The 22265-nt window shown below is 41.0% G+C and overlaps 1 protein-coding gene across 3 annotated transcripts in view; it reads left to right on the forward strand.

Annotated features, from left to right (window-relative positions):
* LOC117233532 overlaps positions 1 to 22265 on the forward strand; it is a 178487-nt gene that overhangs the window by 96050 nt on the left and 60172 nt on the right. For all 3 annotated transcript variants that reach the window (XM_033493916.1, XM_033493914.1, XM_033493915.1), the window contains 3 exons: positions 1070 to 1296; positions 4055 to 4356; positions 5503 to 5780. In XM_033493916.1, coding sequence (XP_033349807.1) covers positions 1070 to 1296; positions 4055 to 4356; positions 5503 to 5780 — 807 coding nt within the window. The remainder of the gene's footprint in view (positions 1 to 1069; positions 1297 to 4054; positions 4357 to 5502; positions 5781 to 22265) is intronic.

The following is a 22265-nucleotide window of genomic DNA, read 5'->3' on the forward strand; positions in this document are numbered from 1 at the left end:
CAGGAAGAGGTCTCGAGGCGAGAAAGAGATTTACCGTGGTCTGTTGGAACGGCTCCTCGGACTCCTCGGGGACCCTATTCTACGCCAATCGAGTCTCGTTCTTCTTGGTGTCACGTAGCCGTTCTCGCCGCCGAAGAGGAGTCAACTGTTACGCCACGCGTTGCCTTCATTACCATATCTCAGATGCAATCTGTTCCCGGGAATTAATGCGCACTTTGATATTTCCTGCTAGCTCGGATCCTCCCCTGAACTGCCTCTTAGAGCGGTTCAGGATGACGTTTCCCATGTCGAAGGACAGAGACGGAGTGGTGGCTCGTGCTGGTTTCAACAGGATATGGAATTTCAAAAGATTTTTCGTTTGCCTCGATCTGAGAGTTGCCTTTTGGTTACAAGGATTATTATTGTTTTCTCGGTGGAAGGTGGAAGTGCGAAGATCATGGATGATTGATGCGTTTGATATTGGAGAGCGGAGGTACTAGGGATTCTTTTTATTTTTTCTTTTTCTTTATAAGGATACTGCTTTTTCTATATTGATGTGGCGAGGTAGCTGTTCGAGTGATCAAGTGTCGTGATTAATTGCATTTTAATTGGGTCTTTTAACAATGTGTTGTATTATAGCGTAAGGATGATTTATTACTTCTAGTTAATTATTTTTAAACATGTGTTGTGTTTAATGATACATTGACCTGTGATACGATACGTGTAATCTTACGAGGTCATTAATTTGTATCGTGAATTGTGTATAAAATGTGTGCTGTTAAAACGGAAGTATCAATGCGAATGTTAAGAGACACTTACGCGTGTTTTACAAGCTCATCGACTTATATGTAAAATTGCTCGCCGAATGATATCCAATTTAGGGAAGGATGTAAGTGAATGACGATTAAGGAACTCGTGAACAAATTGTCAGAGAAAAGAAATTTGCTTTTGTATGCATATCGAACGAAACGTTCAATGAACTTTGATTTCCAATTGTATTCCAGTGGGGAATCGAATTGGTGGACTTTCAAATTGTGTCTCACCACAGAATGTACGTATTCAAGAACGATGTTCGATATTTGTGTTTCAGGTTAAAACAGAACGCCTTACACCAGACAATAATTCTACGTCGTCGAGGAGCGTGACGCCCTCATCCTCCAGCCACCCAGGAACGCCGCCAAATGCTACCCCCTTGGGTGGACCCGAGGGCCCACCACCACCCCATCACCTCAAACACATGGAGCAGATGATGGGACGAAATTATAGCGATTTTATGAGAAGCCTCGCTGCCAAGTACAATAACGCCAACCCTAATGAGTGAGTAGCTTGCTGCTTCTCTGAAAGCATCTAGCCTCCATTCCCTGCTATTAGCAGTAATTCAAATCAGCTTAGCTCTATATCTTCTTCCTTTTCTCGTATATTAGTTGAGACAATTTCCTATTTTTTATAATGCAACAAGAAAAAATGTAACGTGAATTGTCATCGTGACTTGTGCAAAGTTGATATAAATTTACAAGGGTCGTCCAGAATGTATTATACTACACGTTCACGTACAGAAGCCATATAAAACGACTGAATGTGTTTATATAAGTCGTATATAAGTCGTACAACATTTTGTGCTTAAATACTTAACACTGTCGTTGTACCACGCGTTTCAAACGACGATGCGGATGGAAAATCCCGCCGGTGACGCTTTTACGCTTTTCGAACGGTAAAAAATTCATTCGAAAGGAATTCACCACCGAATTACAGCAGTTGACGGCGATAGGATGACGAATGAATTATTGGTAAGATTATGGCTGCGGGAATTCAATGGGAAGAGAAGAACTGTACGTGATCGTAAGTATTCAGGCTGTCCATGACTCGTGACAGAGGAACTCAAAAAAGTGTATGCGATTTCATTCCAAATGATATTCATTGGATTTTTTTTTTTTTCTAAAACTTAAAATTTTGCTTGGTCAACTTATAGCATGATCGATAATGCTTCGCAAAAAACGATGATTTAAGATATTGCGTAAGACGAGGTTATGTGAACTGGCGGCGGAAGCGTATGACGAAGATGTAGAAAAACTTGCATAATGTTACGCTATGTGTTCAAGTAGAGCTGATGGTTGTATGGAAAGTTACGAATCAAAAAATCTTTTTAAAATGTATTATTTTCTGGATGACCCTCGTATTTGGCGGTAAAGAACGAAGAAGCTTCACATGCATCTTGAAAGGTGAAAATTTGCTAAAATTTGGAAATATTGGAAAAACGCAAAACATTTGAATAGAGGAGAGTAGTTGATAGAGTCGATAGAGTCTAGCGTCAAGGCTTGTTGCAAGGTTATTCAGTTATTCTAATCGAAGATCATGACAAGAAAAAGATCGAAAAATACTATTTCGGCGGTTAGAAGAACTTCGATCGATCGAGATCGACGAAGATTTCTCAGTTTCTTGCAACGAACACACATAAAACGAGCTATTCTCTCAAACGCAATCATCCGGTATGAGCGCAACAGCCGCAGCTAACGCCACCCGGTACTATTTAGAGAGTATGAGACCTTGGGAATCATAACGCTTGCCTTGACATTCTTCATACTGTGTTCCGTGTGCATACGTGGGAACGATGGGAAAGACGTAAGGAGCGATCCTCGACGAGGACACTGCGCAAAGCCGACATAGGAAAGGGAAAATATTGATCGTGTTGTTACGCGCATTGAAATATCGATGCTCGTCCAGAGTGGACAGAGTATCTTGCCGGCGTAGAATATTGTCGCGTCTAACCGGTTGCAGGTTCGCGGACGTGTACATCGACTTTCAACCGCGCAGCTTCCGGCACTAGACTCCCAGCTCTGGCAGAAGGTACTTCTGATCGGCCGAGTAAAGATCCGCGTGACGATGAGATCCTCGCGATGCTTGCGATCTGTGGCATTTCCAGGAGAAAGTGCCTCCTTGGTCGTTCCAAGTCACTGAATAAATATACAGCGATGAGCAAAATTATTAGTACACGTCAGTTTTTCTTTTGAAATCCCCTGCAGATTTGCGAAAAACGCCACTGTCTATCCAATATCCGTGAAATTGCCATTTCATCTCGTTTCTTAAAACGACTATGTAGAATCTTTATTTCAGAGGATCGTAAAGAATCGAATTTTTTTTACTGTAATTGGTTCCGGTTTCTATAGCAATTCTGAAAGCATTGTAGAATCTTGGAGGTAACATCGATTGCAAAACTGTTCTAGAATCGATTCTTGCATCGATTTTACAATAATTTGCAATAATTTTATATTTCGTTCAGATAAACAGAAATGTGGAGGAAAGCTGAGATTTCGTGGGAGAACTTGTTTGTTGGTTGCCTGGACACGGGCATTCGTTCTCTATAATGCAATTTCCAGTAAATGGTACTTTACGCTGAAAAATTTTATTGCATAATATTGTTCGATGTGCTCAGTGAACTTTATTTTCGAGATCCGCGTTAACTATCGTTGGAATGCAGAATCGTTTAGGATTAATTTATGAGACGTATAGCTAGGTGTTGCATTAATGTGTTACCTTAGGAAATTTTGGTCCATGATATACGCAAGAATAGACACGATGATAGATATTTAATAAGCAAGAAATTCGAGTTCGATTAAAGAGAATTTTATTTATTTGTTCTTGTACAATTATCCTGGACAATATATCCATACGTATCTGTGCGCGCGTAATACTCGTTTTTATTGCGTAGTAAAATCGTAAATCGTTGATACTTAGTTTAGCGGTTAAAACTGTCACAAATTGTCAGCTATAAATTATATCTCATTCAGAGAACGATTCTCTTCTTTTATTAACATTGCAGACATGGGCGATAATAGAATACTAACGATATCTCGCTGATATAACTCGTTGCCTTTAATAGCTCCAGTGATGCAGTGCAGAGATAGCTTAGAGATAGTCGTATAATTATTTCATTAACTCCAAGCTGAAACTTTCGCCATTCTAATTAATATATATATATATTAATATCCCCTGTTATAATTGCCGTATCAATTTTTGTATATATATTAATATCCATTACTAAATTAATATCAACGAAGAGTATTAATCAAATTCGCAGCTACTTCAGTTCACCGAGGAACGGCTATCCTCCAGGCTTAGATCCAAGGTTCCCAGGATTCAAAACTGGCGCCACACCCTTCGTCGGTTTGATGGCCCCGTTGGGTGCACCGCAACCGTCAACCGTGTCCACCACCTCACCCCTTTCCAATAAGGATCCGAAAGAGCAGAAACAAGACAGTTTGTTTGGCAACCCCGTCTTCCCACCCATGTTAGATATGTCGTCGACGCAAGCGCTTTTGCACATGGTGAGGACTGCAAATGCAGCACAGAATGCAGCAGAATTAGAAACGTACCTCAAAGGTAACTTACGCACGATTTTATTGAAACATACATCTACGTGATATTTTTGTATTATCTGTTATTATGACTATTATGAATTATGAATGTTAAGAAACGAATATTTGTAAAATTAATATTATTAAATAATATTTCGTAGAAATATGTAATTGTATACATGCGATGAGAAATCGGACACAGTTAGAAAATAATATTTTTAATGTAACGTAATACGCAGCTGGCTCGAAACTGTTTATAGACTAGCGTTGATTACCTGCTATTAAAATTCTCGGAAAATGTTATCGTTTTTATATTTTGATTACACGCCGCACGTATTTGAGACTCGAGCGTCGTTCAGTAACCTTCAAGCGTTTAGTTTGTCACCGACCGGCATGAGCGTAACACGTCGTTTCGTTATGAAATCACTGGAATATCCATTTTATTGCGAAAATTAACCGAGAAGACAGCTGTTCAAACAATTTCGTTCTACAAGCGAAGTCTTCTTTTAATTCGTGAGTAGATTTTTAGCTAGCATTGACATTATCTTACTGTTGCTCGACACAAAAGTTAAAAACAGATGTAAATTCTAACTTTACACATCGTTTACTGAAACACTGTACTAAAGTATCAATTATTTACTACGTGAAGCAAGTTATAGGATAACAGAAACGAAAGAGAAGAAAATACAGAATAAAACATTTTCTCTAATGCCAACCTTGAAATGCTAGAAATCAAATATATAACAATATAATGCAAATATATAACTATAATCGTTTTAAATATAAACTGCAAGAGGCTGTTCGAATCAAATTCCCAAAATCTTCAATAGTGAAATTCTATCGAATGAGATATCATGCGACCGGTTTTAATTTATAAATGCAAAATACTCGCACACTGTGTGTTCTATAAAAATGTAATTCAGATAGGAAGCGAATGGTTTCAGGAGAGCTACACCTATTTTTTATAATACAACAAACACACACACACACGATGAAAGTAACATGCGTTTGTAGATTAAAACCGATTATCTTGTCTTAGGGAACTCAAACTTTTTTATTTTAAACGTTCTAAGCTATTTGTTTACAAAAGTCTTTCGCGTGTGAATAAACAACAAAGTATACTCTTAGATAGCGAGTACCGCGTAATGATAAGTGAATTATCTTTAATCAGGTGCGAACAAAAGAGACGCGGGTGTAACGAGTCCTCTGGATCTCTCGAGTCCAGGTGGCTTTGCTCCGCGGAAGAGGCAGAGGACGGAAACCAGGAGATCGGGAAGCGTTTCTCCGAAGCCGAAACCAACCCCTCGGCCTACCACACCACCCCCAGTCAGGTGTCCATCCCTATGTGGTCACATGCCCTGCGGTGATGGACAAGCTGTCAATCGATGGACCATCGAGGACGTCGTCAATTACGTATCGTCGATCGATATTTGCGCAGAGTACGCACAGGTAAGTCATTTAAACGTATTTACATTTTCTTAGCTCGTTTTGGGGATTTTTCTATTCTCGAAACTGCACAGTAGAACCGTAAATATGGCAAATGGCGATTGCGACATTTACTACGGCAAATAAACGCGGTGCCTAGTGTTTGCCAAGTTTCATAAGAAGCGCCACGGGCGCTGGGAAAACTTTGCACCGTGATGACAGAGGTGAACCAATCGAGGTTAGGCTTTTTTAGCGCGAAATTGTCAGTGGAGGTTGGGTCAGTCTGTTTTATTCGCGTCAGGAAAGGAAGACTTCGGTTGCGATTTATCTAGATGATCGGTCATGATAATCGTCCGCGATTTAAAGGAAAGTTTGCGGCATATATATATTTCGTATTTTTTAGAAGTTATCATTCGATTTGATTTACGATTAGAAGGTAGATATCTGACACGAAATAATGATAATTGGAGCCGTTAGAACGAAAGATATTAATAAAGAAAATTTGATTCATTAGCATTGACGTTTAACGAGCTGCCGAACATGGAAATATATATTACTTGTGGTTTTATTTCTGAAAACAGTTTGCTTTAAATTTAATGTAGTCGTAAAAGTGATCGTAAGACGAAGGGTTAATAACGACGGTTTATTAGTTCATTAGCTATGCACTTAAAAACGAGATTGACACGACAATTCCTGGTATTGCTACTCAAACATCCATCAATTACTCTATATTTTAAAACTTAACCGCCCATTACGACTTGCTCGATGCTATCGTACTCGGTGATCATAATGAAAAGAACGGGTCACCAAAGGCTACGCTTTTAATTGCTTCGGCGTCGCTCCGATTTCACCGAGAAATTTCTCTCTATGCTCGCGGTGTCTCGCGAAACACCGAGGAAATACCAAACGATTGGCAGAAAAACGCGTGGGTTGTTGAAATCGCGAAACTCGAGCAAATGACCGACGACAGCGAGAATAGCTGGAACAAATGAACGTGGTAGTTTGGAGAACGTGGCAGTTTTAATTGCTTTTGAAAGTGGTTGGCGTAATGAGGCGTATCGAGATCCGCCGTGCAATATCGTTTGAGCCTCGAGAGCAGCCTCCTCTCTCGACTTCCACGTCGTCACGTCGATGAGGCAACCGGAGGAGGTCTAGGAAGCTCTGAATGACCTAACATCAGTCAATCCGGACAGTCTGGCTGGCATCGACCAAAGAGATGGCTGTTCTCCGGTTAGGAGAGCTCTATAATGACCCCTCGAAGCTAGAATCGACCCTGCACCCCTCTCTGATCTCTCGCGTCCGCACTTTCTCCCCCTTTTTCGCCACGAGAGCTGTAACTCTCTCTCTCTCTCTCTTTTTCTCTCTCTCCCTCTTTCACTCTCTTCTATCCCCGGGCGAGCATTCCGCTGCGAACGTGAAGTTATTCGTAATCGTTGGCGGTGTTCGCTTGTTTTTGTTGTCTTTTCACGTGGCAGATTCGATGGAACGGGGAAAAGTTGTCTCTTCTGGAAAGCTGCTTCGACACCCTGTTCGAGTATTAGTGCGCTCGTTTGTTTGATCGTTAGCCGACGCTTAGTGAAAATACGAGTGGTTGCAGGATGTCGAGGGGAATAGAATCGAGTGAAAGGGTGAAGTTGAAGTTTGAGAGGACGAGACGTGCATTTGAATTTAGGAACGCTGCAGGGTTAGACTGTTAGATAACGATGAAGATATATGTATATGCGGATATTTCTTTGCGAATAGAACGTTTCACTATTGTAAATTTAGAATTATGAAATTAAGTTCGAGATTTTTATCGTTTCGGTATTATTCGATCCTTTAACGATGCTATTGCTGGGAATTTTGCAAGCAACGTTTACACACGCATAATTCTACTTCGCCAGTTCATTGAAAAAGGCAGAAATACACCGTTACTTCGAAGTCCATATTTTACTCACAGAGAGATACGTAGTTTCCTTTATCGTTCTAACATCAATCTTTTCTAATAATTTTTCTTTAATAAGATAATAATGTAATAACTTAATAACTTTAATAACTTGGAAATAGAATAAATTAACATTTGAATTAATATAGCAATAACCGCGGTAATTTATACATCCGTTTACAACGTCAATAGATTTCTAAATTACGCAATCACTCCTAGAATAATCCGATATTCTCTCGAACAAACGACCATGTCCGACAATAAGGAATTAACATCGTATCTATCATAATGCTCTTCGTCTCTTCGAACACTTCTTTCTGTAATTATTTTTGTCTTTGTAATTCTTTTTTTTCATTGGCATTTTTAAACCCTGAATGAGAATCTGCCGCGTCCTTTCATTCCTTTTCATTCGACTCTAGTAATCCTTCATGGTGTCACGCAACCGGTTCAAACCACGTTTTTGTGAACCGTGTCTGATTTTAATCGCGTAAGTGCGATATTCATTCAACCGAGTATCCTGCTCGATCATCGTCAAAGACACGATGGATTGTTTTATAATTAGAGCTTAAACCCGACGCTATAATTATGGATCTGATAGCGGTACGGGCAAATTGATTAATCCCGGACAATTAAGCGTTACCGAGCTCGTTAGCATGAGCTGGTATTCTTACTAAGGCTCACCGTGTCACGAGCTTGTTTCTTCCACTTCTCCCGGGCTCTGCTTTCTCCGAACGAAGTTATTAACCTGTCACATTGACCACTCAAAATTGTCAAACGTCAAAAGGATTCTTCGTGATTCGATCGCCGTGAATTCTTTCGTTGCAATTAGTATAAAAGACATTCGTTCCTCTCTTTTTCTTTCCTTTTTTCTCTATTTGCATTCTGATCTCTATCGAGGAGAAACAAATTGGTTACACGTGTAACATTAGCTTTGTACATATTTTTGTACCAATGAATTCTTGTAGAATTCAAACGAACAAATCTCTCTATTTTTTTTTTTTTTTTTTTTTTACTTTTACCTATTACAACGATCCATTCCACTGTCTACCAAAAGAACAACCACGCTTCATCTCTTTTCGTCAAAGGAAAAAGAAAACATTGGCTGAAGTAAAAAAAACTATAACCATCGTTCATCGATTACCGTCTCCACGACGTCTCAACTCGCGTCTATTTTCAATAAAAACACGAAAGTGTTTCTTCATCCGGAGCATCCGAAAAATTCGAAAGCGTCGATTCTTCGAATCCTCGGCGTGTGTTTATCCAGCGCGATGTGGCGCCCCTTCCGATAACACGGTCGATTCCATCGAGAACAAGAAACCTCTCACAGCATCTCCGTATGACGTTCTGAAAACACGGTCGAACGATTCGGCCCGATTTCGAGGCGTAACGTGGTTCCTCGAGGGCTGCCAGTCCCGATTATATCCACGAGTATCAGGCCTCGTTTGCCGGTCCTCGAAACGTCAGCCTGTCAGGGCCGTAAATTTTTGCGCGGGCACCCATCTAGACATGCATATTCATGAACACTGGATTCAAAAGGGGAAGACATCGAGTATTTCGATCAACCATCCCAACCGATTCGAGAATGACGAGGGATCAAATACGAATGTATGTAAAGTATACGCTTCGATCAAGACCTTCTCTTTCTACGTCCTTTGATTTCGTTCGCAGCGAATGAGTCGCGAATTTCTGAGGGTTTTCGGTGGCTATTTCTTCTTCTGTGCCTAGATGTTGATCGAAATCATTGCAGATCCTCCGTTTCTTTGAATAATTAGCGCAATGAATTATTTTATGTAATTGTATTTTCACTTCTCTAATATTAAATCCTCTAGAAGATTTGTAGAGTTTTAAATATAAAATATAATATCCAGAGGGTTTCTAAACTAATGCTATTATTCAATATGAAATTGCCGATACCGTTGCCACAAAACCATTTCCACGCGAATCTCGAAACGAGTAACCGAGTCATGTTGCTCTATAAACTTGCCAGATATTACTCAGCAGTAGAACCTAATATGTACACATCAAGCTCGACGAGGAAACAATTTTTAACCCGGAACGTTAGCAATATCTAAATAAATACAAGTTTCCCACAAAATTTAGAACGATATACCCTGTAAGGTCCATAAATCATCGTACACATCAAGAAAGTACACGCAGAATTCTGCTGGGATCTACAAGGCGAGCAACGAGGGAACACAAAACCTGTGCAATAATCGGCGCGGATATCGAACCGAGCAATTTATCACATCATAAATCCGCTCGAAAAAAGCATGATAGATCGCGTACAGCTTGTGTTCGCGTACGGTTTCGTTGAAACTGCCTCGAAAAACGTTGGCAAAAGTTCACTTGTGATCGACGACGGAGGCGGGACCAGGTTCTCGTGACGAATAGTAGATAGTGGAAGCACGAACGTACGATTTACAAGATTCCCCCAGTTCGTAAATAGCGAGCCGCGTCGCGGCATCTCGAGATTATCTTATAAAGGATACCGCGAGCGGGTCTGATCAACGGTGAGAGTAGATCGTTCGGTAGAGATCCCCGGTTGGAATTATAGCGTCGATCCTTATCTAGATCTGGAATAGTGGCGCGACCACGTATATACGCTCACTTTCGTTCGAACGAGAACGAGAAACGCCAAAGCGAACGCGGCGAGAAACTGAATCGTCGGGAAATGTAAATAATTGCCACGAGGACTGCGTACCTAATTATCGCGGCGCGTTTGGCACTCGCGATTTATGATCGCTCGAATAGGTATACGTTAAGAGAAGAGCTTTTTAATTGCCTGTTAATGATACCTGCTTCGAGATTTTGCACGTTGTTTCGCCTTCAAATCGATCGTTCTTTCGTCTAATAGATATTTTTCGATTTTGACAGCTTCCTTTTGTACCAGAAATACCAGGAACGGTGACAGAATTTTGAAATAATGTAGTTTAAAGGTTGATTAACGGGGGAACTTTTTCAGGAAAAAGGGCTAACTTACAAAAATCTTGATCCGAGGCAAATCGCTTAAACGGTTTCTCGCAGAGAATCTTCACACTGCGCGCTATACTTCGCCAAATTAGAAGCAGTAACCGCGAATAAAGGATGATTACCTCTCCCTCTTCCTGTTCCCCATAACCGCCGAAAACCGTCCGTAATTCGCCATAAACCGCAAAGTAAAACATCTGAATTTCACCTCGTCTTTGATACAACCATTTAGCAGTGGAATCACGAGCGAAAAAGGAAAGAGTATAGAGAGACGATAAGCAGGCGAGACGTAATTTACGCTAACAAGAGGCGTTCGAGTCTCGATATAAGAAACTCATAAGGAACTGAACGTGTTTCGGGACCTGTAAAGAGCGAGAGGGAAGAAGTGTTTTTAAAGTGGCCACATTGAAGCATCCTCGAGGAACGTGTCCCTCGTGTGTGCACTGACGCGCAAAAGAGGCGAAAGACACTTGGTCCCAGGTCGTTAGAAAGTCATGAATGCGAATCGAATCGGTTCGTACGTCTTTCGTGATGTGGCACACGAGAGGATATCGTGTCTTCACGTCCCACGCATCCTCTTCGTGCAAACTCCTCCGTACGTTTTCGCTCGCGTTTTATCGGCCTCGTGTGTGCCTCGCTTGTAGACCATTCCACACCTTTGTTCTGATCGAATGGGCAAACTGCCAAGATTCTTCCGCGAGAGAGAAGTATGAACGTCGTTTATCTCTTAAATGTGTCGATTGTGCGAATAAGATCACGGGTTTGTTTTAGATATTTTAGTTAACCGTAGATATATTTAGGAATTTCCAACATTTCAATACCTATACCGTGTGATTTGTCAAAATATATAAGATTCAAAGATACATGCAATTTAAAAACAAACTGAATGCTCGTCTACTAACAATCGCGAAAATCTACAAGAGGACGAAGCGTCTGCAAAATTTCAAACGATAGCGCGCGATCTTACATCGACTCGTATAGAAACGGAGAAGCTGACACGACGAGATAGCATGCATCGAACGCATGATTCTTCCCGGTTTTAGAAATCCGTTGGTTTCCTCGGCTCTGGTTGCTCCGCTTTCGCTCGATCCTCTTGAAAAAGCTTCGCCCCAGCGACCGCTTACGCAGATCTATTTAAAGCGCGAGCAAAACGAGGTAGAAAGCCGCGCACCTCATCCTCCGCATCTCGCCCAACATGCAAATCGTTCATCACCGATTCCGCGTGCGCCGCTCCAAAAATGTCGAACCGTCAGACACATCTGCGTGCCGTGCAATTACCCCGACGTAGTCGTGTTACGTCGTGCAGTGGTTATACGCGTACCTCGTCGTAAATCGTAGATTCGATGTAACGAGGAAGCCCAGATTCACGAAGAAGAGAAGCCAGGCGAACGATCTAACGGTTGCCTCCTCGATCTGGAACGATTTTGACGCGTCTCTCTTTCTAGAAGATCATTCGACACGCTCGGTTCGTGATCGACGCGCGATCCCCGGATGAATATTATCGCCTATTAATGATTAATTGAACGACGTCCGACAGGCTTAGCCGCGAGAAGCGCACCGCTTACGCGTTGCCTCTGCATCGAGAAACGAGAGGTCGACCCGGGTCACATCACGCTCCGCGCCGAATCGTTAGAAAGTCCGCTCTGAATCTACGTATTAACCTCTTCTTTCCTTTTTCCTTCGTGTTCAGCTGGATTTCTTCCCGTCTTTTGAGTTGCTCCTTTTAGACAGTTGGTCGGTCTTTTTGGTATGTGAAAGGTTGATTTGGCTGATTGGCTTTGGTTTACGTTGCCTACGGGAAGTAATCTTTTTACGAATCGCTATTACACGTAGTGTCTGAAGGAATATTTAAGTGCGAATTTGTTGGATAAAAATCGAGATCTTCTTCGGTCTTTTAATATAGCGTAATTGTTGAACGCACATGTATTATTGCGCTTACATAAAAAGAACGTAGTGCTGCTCTATGTTCTAATTCCATCATTCGTCTCCCTCGTTTGACATTTTTCTCTACATTGATAACAGAGTTATTATTAAGAAACACGCTTTGTTTGCATTATATATCTACTTTTAAGAAGAACTAAATAAAAAATAATGTAGTAGCACGTCGAATGACCCTTGAATTTGGCATTTTTGACGTCTGGCGTAATCTCACAAATGTTCGATCGAGTTGAAGTCGTGAGATTGATTTGGTCACTCAATTACATTAACATTCTGTTCCAGAAGAAACGTCTAAATTACTTTAGAGGAATTTTTCGGATCTTTATCGTGTTGAAACGATCGCTCTGTTGGCATTTCCTCGTTTGTGAACGGAAACGCGCGAGTTTGTCAAATATCCCGATACACGAATCTACGCGTAGTTTCTTTTATTTGTCTTAGCGAACCAGGACCGTTCCGCGTGAAAAACTCCACGCCAGCGCGTTATCACCGTTAAATTTCACTGATCGTTTTAGACAGTTAACGTTAAAAGATATTGTACGTTTACGCGTGGGCTGTAATCTCTTTATGGTATTTTTAATTCCAACCAATCTACATCGAAAGATAAAAAATATGTATACTTGTAAATATATATAATTTTCAAGCAATCACTATGTTTCTCAACTTTTGTCAGCGAGCGTATATACCTCTTCGTCCCTTCTATCCATCTTTACTGGAGCCAGTATCGATAACAGTCGGGTAGCCAACGTCTCGGTTAGGAAGAGAGCCATCCATCGAGCGGGATTGTTCGAACGCGGAGGATCTCGCTCGTTGTTAGCGCTCCCCGAGAGATGAAAAGGGTTTCGCGTTCGCGGTCGTTACGCTGGAAAAGTCTTGTGTAATTGAAGATCTTGTAGTACGTTACCTTTATACGTATACACGGACACGCGTCGGCTAACGTATAAATCAGCCGCCTTTAGGCCCCACGTCGACTAGCCAGCGACGAGGAGCCTCTTTGTTTGACTTGTCGCGAACCTACGCGCGGATCTTCTGCCGCGATTCGTTGCAGACGATTTATTGGCGCGATTCCCCGTGGCATCTCGCCGCGAGAGGATTCGGATGATGAACGATGAAACCGAGCTCGTTACCTCCACGCACACCGCTCTTTAGTAATAGTTATTGAAGTCTCGAGTATCGCGGATATTTAGGATACTTTCAGAATTTATGATTTTGGAAATTTCAACGGGACGTTCGCTGCACTATCTTTTAATTCGTTCGACGATAATAGACAGATGTATTGCGAAGAGAAGTTTGTTATCAATGAAATTATATCAGAGGTGCTGCAAAGAAATACAAAGAAATTCAAGTTATTGGTGAATTGCATTCGAACGATAGCATAACCTTTGGTTCGAGATAAGTTGGTTAATGGTGAATTTTTAATTTAGAAGCTTCGAAGCTTAGAAAAATTCGGGAACGTGATTATTCGAAAAGGCGGCGATTCGAAAATTTGAGTAACTTAAAATTGAAATCTTCGACGGAACGATTAAGCTAGTCCGTGTTTCTTCGTTTTCTTCGCCTTCGCACAACTTAACATCTCGCGATAAACGGTAACACGGGTCTGGCAATTTTTCGTAAAAATCTCTCTGTTATCCGAACACAACGAAGTTTCTTATCAAAATTCAAGTGAGCCGTGTTGTCGATAGAAACAGTTACTCGATCGACTCAGAAACTTACGACTCTATCCGAGGTCGATAAGCACGACAGGATCGCTGTGGATCGCGATGTGGCCTGATGCAAATCGCGACTTAGAAAGTAGCGATTTATTCCGTAGCCAAGAGGTTTTCATGGAATCCTCGCGATTCAAGGATCGATTTAATGACTGGACACGTGGTCGCTGTCTGGCTAATCGTTCGGAAAGCTAATTAACCGGAGGGCCACGTGCGCGCTTTCTCCTTGACGCTGCGTGCGTGTAATTACACGAACACATCGGTGGCAAAACGCGAACGGTGAAACGACCGTACGAAGCCGATCGTGTGAGTTTATATGGTAATGGTGCAGCTAATACGTCAATGGGTAGAACCTGGCACTTTTTTTTCGAATTATCGCGAAAGAGAATGTTTGCACGTGTGTGTACATACATACGTAGGCATTTGTATAGGGTGAGTCATAATCGAGCTTCTGTTGGCCTATTTATTAACGGAACTGGTCCTTATATAACTGGATTCTTGCTAGCGATAGTGCGGATAAGGAAGAATTGCTTGGCAAAGTGTTTTGTATTATAAAATGTTACAGATTATCGTTATTGTTCGATCTTTCTTATTCTTCTATTTTGGAGGCTAATTGGAAGGAATTGCTATGTTATATTACACTTACATAACTCGAAAAAATTTACACGCGTCATTGCTCTTAATCGTAAGCACGCTAGTTCGAAATTCCCTATCGTCTAGTCTTGGTTTCGCTAAATTTCATTAATCCAGAAACGTTGCACGTCACATCCCTCGTTTGAAAATCCATAATTCCAGAATTCTCAGTTCCTTCTGTTAACTCCACTAAATTTCCGTAACTCCAATACGCACTCACGTGTCACTCCCTTTACTCGAAAAGCGTGCAATTGCCAATACGTTCTGGCTCGCGTACTCCGAACCCCTAATTTTGACACAAGCCAGCGAAACCAGTTGCCCCGATTGTCCAGCAGCCTGAATTAAAAGGTCTGTAACCATTTTGCAGAGGAAGGAATCGAGACCAACATCGTGTACACTCTGATTTACACTGGAATATACACATAAACAGACGGTATCTCTGTCCGTCCTCGTGCAAGCGCGGAGAAAGAGAAATTCATACAGAGGCACGTAGGTAGATGTATGCAAGCCGATATGTAGTCAAGCCCCGGCCAGACCGTTTTTCTTCGACTGACAGATCGCTACCGTACGTTTAGAAACGTGTAGCGGCGATAAAACGCTGGATACTGCTTTCAGTAGCATTCGTGTTCTGTCATTTCCAGATGAAAATGTCTCTTGATATGTTAATTGAACGTAGGTGTAATTAGAGGGACGTTAACCGGTGGCTATTTACACGGGTTCATTATGATAATGAAAGATAGCCAGTTGGATCGAACTTCTTTCTTTCTCATCGCTCTTTCTCGCGAGACGTCGCGTGTCCAATAGGACATAGGTGATAAAACGAGTTGGGAACAGCGCGTTTTTCATGGATCGATTCGATACCTGTCCCCTCGCTCTGTGATTAATGGCGTTTGGTAGAAAGCGAACGCGTTCAATGTTACTCGGTTTATCGGACTTTTTCAGCCGGCTGTGGGAATTCGGCGATAATACCGTCTACCATGGAACGTTGTGACGTAATGAATGTCGAAATCGGGAACGACGCTGACGTTTAATTAGGTATTTGCATTCGTTGTTCTCCATTCTGCTATCTCGATATTTTTCTCATTTTTTTTTCTTTTTTTTAATTTTTAGAAACTGAGATATATAGCGAGCGAAGTAACGAGTTCCGAGATAAAACGAAGTTTCTTAATTCTTTGAGGATCCTGAAAAGTTGAAGCACTCGATAAAGGTGTTAACTTTTACGTATAATAAAATTCTTCGATAAAAGTGTCGTTAATTTGGAACGAGTTCTCGAAGGAAATCCTTTTAAATCGGGGACGTGCTAATGGAATCCTTCGTATACTACTTTATAATCGGGAAAGATATCAGTTATAGGTCACAGAGTTCCTGATTCTTTGATTTCTTTTCTTAGCCGACTTCGAGTCTCTTCGAACCTCTCGTCGCTAAACTATCGCTGAACGAAAGATCCTGGTAGTTCGAAACGCTTTGGCTACGATCGAAAACCGGTGAAGAAGGTGTCGTCGACGTTTCCAATTACGAGCACCGGCTCTGAAGACCACGTATGCCCGCCAATTTTTGCTCGGGTTTTCTCCTCGCGAGGATCGATATGATCCAGCCTGGGGCCATCACTCACGTTTCCTACGTGGCGGTTCAATAAGCCCCCGGCTTAAACGTCGGGTTACCACATATTCTCGACTAGTTAAGGCTTAACCCGCATCTCGTGGCCGGGCCCCTGTAACACAACGAGACTAAGAAGAAAGAGCTACATATTACATATACGTGGTGGCGAGTGAAAAGGGGAACAGGAGAAAAGAAAGAGAGAGAAGGGTCGTGACACACGTACGTGTATACGAGGCACACGCGCGAGTTTCCTATATCGACAGCCGGTTACCGTGCCCGGAGCTGCAATCAACGTCTTATTGGTTCCACTGGCTGTCTTTCGCTATAATTCTCGTTGCCCTTCTTCGACCAACACCGGTGAGCACTTCTTCCGGCTACCGTCGATCCATCGGTCCCTTGTTAGCGTTCCAGCATTGACAAAGTCGAATGAGATTCGACGAGGAACATCGTTGATCGAACACACGTTGAACATGCGCGCGTATCGACCTCTTTGTGGTTAAGATCGAAGGAAAATGTGTTTCGTGGAGAAATTTAGGGTAAATTGATTCGAGAGGTGACTCGGTGAAGTGGAAATGATTCGCAGTTACGTTCACGATTTTTGGAGGAATATTTTCCATGGACGATAGAATTTCAATTTGATAGATGGAAAGTTAAAAGCGAACAGATGAGGATAATTTTAAGATATTAGATTTTAGAGAAGAAATTAATGTCTCTGTCTATTCAACCACATAAATATACTTCATAACTAAACATCCAATTAGAATGAAGCAAGTAGTAAGTATCTTGGATTTTTTCCCCGCGAAACTAACAACTTGAAACGTGCGATCATTTGTATAGCATGTTGAAGCTTAAATTGAGTTAGTCCTGTTTCCACTAATGATCGAGGACCGGTCCAAAACTTCAATAAACTAGTTGGAAACGATTCATCACCTGCTATCAGATTCATCGCGCTAATACATCATTAAGATCCGACAAAATGAATTACACGAAGTCCTGTCTTCGTGCTTCGAGTTTTATCCTCTTACCAGGACTAACTAAAAACCAGCGCCCCCCCTTATCAGATTCATTGTATACGTTCTTAAAAGTGATTGATCAACGTGCTCGGCTACCTAAACTGGTTCTAGAATGGTCAGAGCCAATGCTCGTTGCAACTGTCGATCGAGTTCAGACAGTTATGCTAGCCTAATTGCGCGTTCTAGGTTTCTGTGCTCTTATTACGCCTTTCCGCGTTCTTTTGATGAAACTGTAAACCTAATAGCATTCACCGGTATCGTTGGGTAGTTAAAGTTTATTGATAATCCTATTGGTAATTATAGTTTACAATGGTAGCGACTGAAATTAGTGGACAGCTTTGGTGAAATTAAGCGTTGCTGATGATTTGCTAATGAAATAGTAGCTATAACTTATTAATTTCATTAATTCAAAGATACGAAATGTTGCTTCAGAACTTTTCCCTCTCTTCTGATTGTAAGAGATGGCTATACGTTTCTATTTTAGTAGTGGAACTTTCAATAAAAGGTAGTAGCATTTAGAGTATTTAAATTAATAATTCTTCAGAAGTAAACGTTTAACGAAATTAGCCAAACGTTGCTTAGTTGCGTAATATTAAACTGCTTTGTCGAAACAATAAAATCTGTAATAGCTTCATCGTTCGCTCGATCTCACGACCAGCATAATTAACTACAGCTGATTTTCACAAATTTACTGTGACGGAAGCGTTAGTGTCTGGACGATATCGGCCAGTTTATCGACCGATTCCTATCCGGCTCGTTGGGACATAACTAATTATAGCTCGTTATAGGTCAATGCTTAATTACACCGCGGGCGAGATTCCACCTCCGCTTTCGAAGTCTTATCGACTTCTCGATCTTAGACACGGCAACAGGTTCTCCTCCGGACTGGTTCGATTTTACCATAATTTCTGATCCGAATATCCGTGCAGCTTGTTAACCTTTTCCACGTCGGTGTCACAAGTCGTGCCGCGGAATTCGCCGGCTCTCCTATTTAGGTGTTGGTAGATCTGTCGTTCCGTGAGCCTGATCGCGGTAATTACTTTCTGCGATCGATGTATCGCGCTTCAGACAACTGATAAAACGGGGAAAGCGACTTCTGTTTCGGTCGATGAAAGCAAGAGGATCGTCGATTGATCCACCGTTTCATTGGTTGATCGTGTCTTGTTTAAAGTTTATTTCCTCATATAGAAAAATATGATCGAAAGTGGATGAAAGATTTGGTGAAAGTTTGGTTTGTTTAAAAAAATCGCGCAGTTGGAAGATAAAGAATAACTAAGCTACGTGATATTAAACAAAATTAATAGCAATATTGGAATAATTTTTCTCAAATTATATTTGATAATTAAATTCGACGTAAACATTAATCTTCTTATATGGGACGATAGAATGCGGCGTATACGATAACATATATAGAATATATTAAATGACAGAATTTTCGATTTTCTACGTTTTCGCAGCTGGCTTAAAAAGTCGCGTTTATCCCTCGCAGGCAAATAAACATGTGCAGACCCACGACTCGATAATATTGCACGACACGTGTTTAGAGAACAATCCAGCGTGCAGTTTGCAGTAGGAAGTGAGTGCATCGGCTGGTATCAGCATTAAACTGGTGCACCATTGTAGAAACATGTGCATAAAACAGTGGGCTCCATCCTTAAAAGGAACGTCCTTGCATTGCACAGTAGCGCACAGATGCACGCTCTTGCTTTCATGAAATTCTTCGTCGCGGTTCTCTTACCCTAAACATCTACCAGTCCCATCTCTCCACGGCGAGTATACTCGCCGGTTTGTTGGTGCATGCTTCAGATTAAGTTACTGCGGACGCTTACTTGAAATAGTAGCACAGATATCTGTATCCTTTTAGATGCAGCTTCTCAGCTGCTGTTTGGATCTTGACCTTTTTCCTTTGGCGAATATTTGAGATCAAAGAGTGGCCAGTAGAGTGGTCGAGTTACCTTCATCTATGGAGCGAGCAGTTTGCTTGAGAAAATTTGTTAGAGGGAAAACGACGAGATTAGCTTCGAGTCTTTAAAGTAAAGAATAATAAACTACAAGTTATTCTTAGTTCTTTCCTCTTTCATATATCTTGGGGTATTGATGACTAATTTTCGAGCTACGGTATGTCGATAGCAGCACTTTCATCTTCAAAAATACCTTTATTACATTTACTGTTTGATAATGAAGTTTGATAATTTGATGTTGCCGGTAATACGCTGTATTCTTTCGCCTAATGTCAGAAATATGAAAATCCTTTTAGTTTTATCTTTACTATATTCCTGAATGAACCTTTCTTCCTTATTCGCAACATGTTATGTCCTATAATAAAAAGAATTCCGCCACAAATATGCACACCTACGTTGAAGTAAAGACTTCCAGTTTTACTACTTACCGGAAATCGTAGTTTACTGCACGGTATGTACTAAAACTTCGACAATTACTTTTTCATACATCTTAATATTATAACAGTAAAGGAAACATAATGCTAGATACAGTGAAACGTTCATAACATGCAAAAATGTACAAAATACTTAAAGCAAACTGATCGTTACGATGCTGGTGGTTGGGTGGTTGTTCGTAATTGATACTTAATTCATTATCAATCCAAAAATTTATACTTTTAGAAAAATTCGAAAAGAATCCGCGGTTTAGAGTTTTCGGTAAAATATTTAATATTCGAGCGTTGTAATAAATATTTCCAGTAGCGTATACTGCAAACTACCGTGGCCCAAAGTTCGCGTGTTCTCTACCTCAGGGGAGACGTCTCCAGTTTCCTTCAGTGGCACGCGGCAGTAATAGACACACCTATGCCTATTTTCCTCAGATAGATTCCTCGTCTCGTTCTACACGTATCTCGTTATCATTTAGAGATGATTAGAAAACGCGGCGAAGCCTGGCGCGTATAGACCGTGTACTTCCTTCGGTTGAAACGATTGCGCGACGATGATGAGACCCGAGATCACGAGACGACGCCGGTCGTTTTAGACTCTGTTTTTTCCACCGTCTTCCTCTCCAATCCTCGATCTCTTCGACGATGCTTCTTCGGTGACCTGTTCTACTCTCTCTCGATATACACTCTCATCCAGTCGCAGGCCTGATGAATGGCCAGCACTCGTGGTTCTCTCGTCTTCTCCCTTCGTCCTCTTACGAGAGGCTGATCCTCCCTCGTCTCTTTCTCGGGTGACAGATCTGGGTTGCCGACGGTTACGTCATGCTCGTTTTTCTTGTTAGCCTCTTCCTCGTGCTCCTCTCGCAGCTTCTTCGTCGTTTTTCTTCTTTTTGAAGAAACGATTGTACAATAGATGACTGATGAATTGGATTTTGATTGAAAGATCTAAAGATGTTGGGCTTTGTCGGAGAGGGGATGGTTTGGAATAAATAATTGTTCTCTTTTCTTCCCTTTGCTTTTTAATTAAACAGTGGAAATCTTAATGGGAATTTATTTCAATTCGAAATGTAGATTCGTTGACTTTCATGTCAAAAATATTATTATTATTATTATTAACCCATAGTATTATTTCCCAGTTTTCTTTCTGCATCAAACATTTCAATTACATTTATATAACAGTGTAGTTTTATTACGGAGATAAGAATTTATGACACGAACTATCGCAGTAGATGAAATCTGCCGCTCTATGCAATTCAATAAGCTACATTTCATAATAATTTGTGACCCGTATTAATACCACGTAAACCTTCAGTTTGCTTAAGAATCTACTTTGTAACATCGTAGCGCATAGAAATCGTTGCCCGCGGGGGCGTCACTTCCACGTGGCATTTTCATCTCATCGTCCCAGTTGATCTACGTCGATCATCGTCACGGAAGTAAAATCGTGCGTCGATCCCCTCTGGTAAACTATTTTCGCCTTTCTCCGGGTTGTACTTGCAACACGATCATTAACCATCGCTCTTAAATGGCACGAGTTTCTTCGTTGGCTCGAGTTTAATTGAGTTTGAACCGGCATTTCGTCGTCTAAAAGGAAAAATTGAAAATTTTCTTCCTCGTTTTATGATATTTTCGAATTAGTGGTCTTTTAATATCGTTATACTTCTAATATTTCTCTAAGTTGTTTTTACAAACTTTATTACGCTTTATAGTGGTTTTAATAAGCCGAGATAGATAGATAGATAGAGAGAGAGAGAGAGAGAGGGAAATTAAGAGAAATTGTTCCGAAGTTGATCTTCATCAATCATTTCGCGGGTATTTTAAATTATGTTTTCACTTTCCTCATCGAAGTTTCGCAAGACACATTCTGGACTATTTCTAAGATATATTGTGCTCATCCATATTTTCTGATCTTCCTGTTATTTAGTTCAAATGTGTTTCATGTCCAGCTACATACCTACAAGGAAGATGTATTATTGGTTAATTTACAGGGAGGACTAATGTATGCATGATGGTAGACTCAAAGGTAAAATTTAATCCTTTGCCTTGGACTAAATTACACTCACGGTGTAAATTATGGCCTGAAGATTGCGATAGGATTTTAGTCCGATCTTAACTTTAATCTTTCGTTACAAAATCAGAAGGTAAAAAAAAAAAATAGAATCCATGACCTATTACTATTCTAAAAAACACCTTCACCAAAGCTCCATTAACAATTCCTCTAAACGTAGTACGAAAAGAATCGCACCAATTGAATCTGACATAGCGAACGGTAGCAATCTATATATCGCGGATCCTGTTCCCATATCCCAAGGTTCTGAGACTAGGCAGCAGTAGTCGAAGATGACG

Source organism: Bombus vosnesenskii, unplaced genomic scaffold, assembly GCF_011952255.1.
Source record: "Bombus vosnesenskii isolate JDL3184/JDL3185 unplaced genomic scaffold, Bvos_JDL3184-5_v1.1 scf7180000013297, whole genome shotgun sequence".
NCBI lineage: Eukaryota > Metazoa > Arthropoda > Insecta > Hymenoptera > Apidae > Bombus > Bombus vosnesenskii.